The 6,000-nt window shown below is 47.1% G+C and overlaps 1 protein-coding gene across 2 annotated transcripts in view; it reads left to right on the top strand.

Annotated features, from left to right (window-relative positions):
• Positions 1 to 406: 406 nt before the first annotated feature.
• The window catches only part of Tox3 (TOX high mobility group box family member 3), a 100,332-nt gene continuing 94,738 nt past the window's right edge, over positions 407 to 6,000 (top strand). The window contains exon 1 of one of the 2 annotated variants that reach the window (XM_005079162.4): positions 407 to 749. In XM_005079162.4, the coding sequence (XP_005079219.1) occupies positions 663 to 749 (87 nt within the window). In that variant the 5' untranslated portion in view covers positions 407 to 662. The remainder of the gene's footprint in view (positions 750 to 6,000) is intronic. The other variant, XM_005079163.4, reaches the window with a different exon arrangement.

The following is a 6,000-nucleotide window of genomic DNA, read 5'->3' as shown; positions in this document are numbered from 1 at the left end:
AGAGGACCGGGAAGGGAAGGGGTGGGACGGCGAGAGGCCGGGAGAGGGGCGCGCGGTGGCCGGGGCTGCACGGGGCGCGGGGCGGGGCGCGAGCCCGGAGGCGGTCGGCGGCCGAGCGCACCGGCGGGGCAGGCGGCGCGCCAGCTGCCCGGGGTGGGAGGGGCGGAGCGGCGGCGGCGCGGGGAGGGGACCGGCGGCGGCAGGAGGGGGAGCGGCAGGGGGAGGGGCCGGGCCCCTTGTCTCCGCGGCTCCTCCGCTCAGTCCGCCCGGGGAGGAGGAGCGGGGCCAGCCGCCGCCGCCGCCGCCGTCCCAGCCTCGCCGCGCACCTGAGCTCGCCGGCCGCCCCGGGTCCTCGCGCTGCGCCCCGCGCTCCGGGCGCCCGGCCCGTGCGCAGCCAGCCTCTGTGTCCCGGTGGGGCGTCCCCCCGGGCCGCCTCCCGCTCTCCCGCGGCTCGCGTGGCCGCGCCTTTGTGTGCGGCGGCCGCAGCTCCCGGGCTCGTCGGCGGCCCCCGCGCTAAGCCCCTCCAGCCCCACGGCCCGTGCACTGTCCCCGGGCGCCCCCGGCCGGGCGTCCCCGACGGTGGATCGCGCGGCCGCAAGGAGGCGGGTAGCGGCCCCGGCGAGTTCCAGCCCCGGCCCCCGGCCCCCGGCCCCGGCCCCGGCATGGATGTGAGGTTCTACCCCGCGGCGGCCGGGGACCCCGCCGGCCTGGACTTCGCGCAGTGCCTGGGGTACTACGGCTACAGCAAGGTGACCGGGCCGGGGGCGGGGGCCACCTCTCCATCCCGGGCGCGTCCTGCCTCGCCTGCTCACTTTTTTTCCTATCTTTCTCTCCACACGCTGGTTTCTCGGTGCGCCTTCGTCTCTGACCAACTCTCCTCTACTTCTCTTTCTGTCCCCTTCCCACCCACCTTTTTGTCCCTCTGATGGCGCTCCCTCTGCCCTCCTGGACCCCTCCCCCGCTCCCCCAAAGCTGTTCGAAGCGCAGTCCCGGGACTGAGCTGAGACTCGCGCGCGTGAGTCTTTGTACATGTTATTAGTAAACACGATTGCAACACCCCTACTATGTGTGTGTATGGGGGACACGCCACGTAGAGGTCCTGGATCTCGTGGTTCAGAGATCGCCCCCTCGCAGCCCACCTCACTTCACCCACCAGGTCAGGAGCTTGTCCCGGGCTTTCAGGGAAAGACAGGAACAAACTTTAAGAGCGTGCCCGGATCTCGGCTCTGGGTCTGGGAAGCCTGAAGTTGTAGGGCCCAGCAGGTGCTCTTACTTCCTTCTCTCTAGGGTGCTCTGGTCTACCAGTGGAAGGTGCTCGCCTTTCCCGAGTTAGCTCCAGTGACTTCTCGTATTTTATTTGTGGGGGTGGGTGGGTTAAGTTTTTTCTTTATGGGAGATCAGTTGCGGCTTCACACCACGCCCCGGGGTCACCCCATCTTTCGCACCTCTCCTTTCCTTAACTTCAGGAGTGATTCAGGTGGCCATAGAACCTAGTCCGTGGGCTTCGAGGACCCGGGTTGTCTACCTTTCCTAAAGCTCCCACCACGGATCTCTGAGACATAACCCCCAGGGCGAGATTCAGAGAAAGAACCCTGCGCCTATTGAATGTGTTTTTCTTTTCCCTTCCCCCTGCCCCTCCCTCCCCTCCGACTTTTCTTTCAAACCCTAGTTTGTTTATGATTGCTTGGATAACGGAGGAGGAAATACGGAGGCAGCTGAAAGAAAGGTGCAATACAAAATTAATGAATAGATAGCAGGAAGAGAAGGGATTGTATCTAGAGTCCGGGACAGTTGGCTGTGCCCATGGCTGATGGAAGGTCCTGTTCCTTATTGTTTAGACTCCCTTCCCAACTCCAGTGCTAAAGTTTGCAAAAGACCATGGAAGTCTCACTGGTTCCCTTCTTTGGTGTCGGTGATGGGGGTACCCCTGAGCCAGGCACTCAGGGCCCTTCCAGTAACTATAGGACAGAGGGGCTTTATTCAGTGTTTTTAGTCTAGTGATGGTGGTGCCCGTTCATCTACTTTCAAAATCTGAGAAGAATGCCTTAAGCATCGAAAGCAAGGCGAGGAAAGGCCGAAGGCTGTAGCCAGAGTAAAGGATCGGTTTCTGTCGTCTGATTTTGGATTTACTCAGGTTATTAAATGCTTTAAAAAGTCCCCCATGTATGCTCAGTCAGGGACTTAGGCAGCCTAATTAAGTATGTAGTGTTTCTGAGAATCCGCCTAATTGTTCCAGTGGGGTATTACTTATCTCCTCAGAGCTCAGCCTGTGTATGCAATCCTGTAAACTGGGCATGCTCTTCTTTTTGGAAGCCATTACCTTGTCTAATGTAACTACTTCTTTCTCTGATTTAAGATCAGCAACACTCGAATGACATCCAAATAGAAACCTATTGTATTAAGCCAGTCACTGCCATGCATGGCAAATCTCTGTTCACTGGGATCCCAAGGGTTTCAAGGGACTGAGGAAATTGTGGGTGTTTTGTGCATATCTCCTTTTATTTTCTGAGAAGAGTTATTTTGAGTCAATTTAAACCCAGAAGCTTATTTCAGGGCGGGTATATGAAGCTTGGAATAAAACAGTATTTGTCTAGCTGCTGGGTCAACTTTAGCAGTGGGGAAGCAAGCTCATTTGGGGTCCTTTTCTGAACACTGCAATGACCCTGAAATAGAATTTAGCAATCTGATGATAGTTAGGACTGTGAGGACCCAACTTATAAAAGTTGGAATCAGCTTTGGGAGGGGACAAATTGGACTTATTCTAAAGGTGTGTTGCCTTTACTTGTTTACAGGTAAGAATGTAAGCCCCTTTAGACTGAGTCACAGGATAAATATAGTATTCCTGTATTCTTAATTTCTAAAATGGGAAAAAACAGTTTTATTCCCCATAATTTATCTTTGTACTGAGAATGTAACAGAAGAGGAAGTATTAGCTTTATGAGCACAGAGCAGCAAGAGCTAATTACAGGTTTACAGCGTTTGCTTCACAGCTAACTTGCATCTGAAGTGCTGTTTGCCGTGCAGAATAGATTTATTGAAGACATAAAACAGCATACAAAGACACGCGTTTACTTCATCTGAAAGTACCTGGAATTATTAATCTTTCTCAAGGCTTGACTTTTGAAGATTTGTATTATCTTTCTGAATGAGAAATGATGGATTACAAAAAAGTATGTTTCTGCCTTTTCTTGTTTTAATGACCATCTGGGAAACTTCAGAGGAAACCGAACTATCGGTGCCTGAGCTTCACAAGTGAAACGCTAGCACTTATCTTTACATTTATTTACAAACCGTGAATAATAGGGGTCCATTCATTTCTCCTTTTAACAAATGACCAGAGTCCTTTGTATAAATTATATGTGAGTGTATTATCTTTACATTCTGGGAGTATGTGGGGCCTTTTTAAATGTGAGCACTCATGAAAGTATACTATCTATGGAAAATGGATGAAAGGCTTTAGAGGGTTCAAAAGTCATTGCAAGTAGGAGAATAACTTCAAATAAAATATCGCCAGGATCATTAAAATCAGTTAATAATTCATGAATCAGCCACTGATGTATAAACTTAAAGCCGTGTCTAGTTTCTAAGGACTAATTTCCATTTTAATTTCAATCCACTGTTTGAACATTTATTATATTTTTTATGATGTGACTAGCAAGTTGAACTAAAAATCTATATTTTAAAACAGGAAAAAAAGTCATTATGATCTTCAAGTGAGTTGGTGACTGACTGATTAATCTGGAATTTTCCCTTGGGTTCACTTAATTGTATTTTACCAGACAGAAAATAATACATAAAGTACCAATTAAAATGAAGTTGTTGTAAGCCTCCCATTCCTAAATAAGACCATGCATCTAACATGGATGTGAAATAAAATAATACAGCAGGTTAGTAGTGAACTCTGGCTAATATTTGTTTGATTTGGCTTTTTGTTTCCTTTCCAAACTATGGCTTCTGACTCTTATGCAGATTAAGGCCTCAGCCCTGAGCCTTAGTGTCTCCATTTTATGTGTCTTTTTATTGATTACCCTTACTTAATTAAGACATACTCTTGCTTGTTCTTTGATTCCATCTCGTTGGGTCTCTACTTTGACCAGCTTAAGGGTAAGAGAGACTGAAGACTGATTTGTTCCTTGCCTCTCTTCCTGGGGACCATGATTTCTAACTGAGACTGTATTGAGAGGAGATTTTGATGGATATTTCCTAGATCAGTATCTTACCCTGTCATGAGGTTAGTTACTTCATCTCTAGGATCTGGAGTATAAGGCTGTTGAAATTTGAAAACACATTGAGACATTTCCATATCCTTCCACAACAAGTCTTAAAATGTGTTATTGAAGTTACATTATAGAAGAGGAATAGGCTTTTAAAAGAGTTCCTAGAAGGGGTCATACACTCAGATATCTACAGGGATAGGCAGCAAACCTGTATAAGGATAGGGTCCGTGGCCAAGCTGAAAACATCACCCACTTAAAGTGGTAGAGTTGCTCAGCATTAGCTAGACTATCACCATGACAACATTTGGGCCCTGTACATCCATATTTTACAGTTCCCTTTTTAAGAGAATGATAATCTGGATTTTTATGTGAAATGACTGTAGTTTAAAAACCATATCCATAGTTTTGAAAGCTGAGTGTAGACTGAGTAATTAGAATAAATGTGTGAGACCATCACAGTCTACCTTTGTGTGCTTTGCAAATTTGGTCTTAAACAGGTTCATAAGTGGATTAGTACTCAAAGATTTTTTTTTGGTAACTCATTTGTAGTTTTTGTTCAATTATATGGGACATTTTATTCCCCTATCCAACAGTGTAGTCAGTGTTGTGCTGGAGTGGACATTGGCAAAACCTGGGTATTGTAATAGTTGTAAAGTTGATTAGACTTCGGGCAGAATGCAAGTTAATATATACACTCATGGTCTGGGCAGCCCTCTAAATCATACCAGACATTAACACCAACCATGACCCAAATTCCATGTCATATAACATGGCAGTGTAGCTGTTGATCAGTTGAAGTATGTATGCATTTTGTAGATATTTAATTATGTACTTGTTACTTTTAATTTTATTGCTTGCTTTACCCCTTCCCCAACTTCAAACATTTTTTACAGGCCATTGAAAACCTGCAATCCTAGATGTCTGGTTTATAGTCACCAAGGGGTCAAGTAGCCCAGTGGTCACAAAGTAGAGGCCTACCCACTCTTCATTTGGTCACCCCAAATGGTGGAATGCTAAACTGAACCCTGTGCTCTGTAAGGACATGTGTATCATTAAGCAAAGAAAATTAATCTGAGAGATTTTTGATTAAGCCAATGGACATATGTGGTCACAATGTTCAAAGAGTGTTGCTATTTCTGTGCCATCCTCCTTCAGGGCACAAACTCAGCTGGAAGCTGAAGACATTTGAGGAGTTACTTTATTTAATCACCGCAGTATTTAAAAGATACGAAACACCCTCAATTAGTTGTCTGTTGTTAAAAAGCTTTGCATTTAAATGTAGCTTTTGGTGTGTGTGTGTGTGTGTATGTGTGTGTGTGTGTAGAAATAGTAATACATTTGGTAACAGTCTGTGGCCAGGCATCTTCTGGAAGCACCTCGGAGGGGCACATGTGTCACACACAGTTTGAGAGCTTCTCTTCTGCCTCTTCTGCTTGGTTGGCCCTCCACATTCCTCTCAGGCGCTGCAAGGCTTGGTGTTTGAAGGCTTTCACTACAAAGAGATCCCATTCAACAAGAGAGGCCTGTAGAAACCAAGTGAAATACGGTTACTATCACTGGGAATTGCAGACCCAGTGTGTCTCTTGGTTAGTCAAGCTGTGAAGGAGATGGTAGAAGGGGTGATGTGACCATCTTGTGAAGCAGTATTCCTCAGTCTCCCCCCACACACGAAACATCAAAGGTACCTGTTAGGATGCAGACATTTGGACTTCATTCCTAGAGATTCTGAATCATAGCCTAGTTTTGAAAGAAAAACAAACTTGACATTGGATATTATGGTGGA

Source organism: Mesocricetus auratus, unplaced genomic scaffold, assembly GCF_017639785.1.
Source record: "Mesocricetus auratus isolate SY011 unplaced genomic scaffold, BCM_Maur_2.0 Super-Scaffold_100045, whole genome shotgun sequence".
Taxonomy (NCBI): Eukaryota; Metazoa; Chordata; class Mammalia; order Rodentia; family Cricetidae; genus Mesocricetus; species Mesocricetus auratus.
The sequence above is the reverse complement of the archived record's forward strand: the minus strand, read 5'-3'. Positions and strand labels throughout refer to the sequence as shown.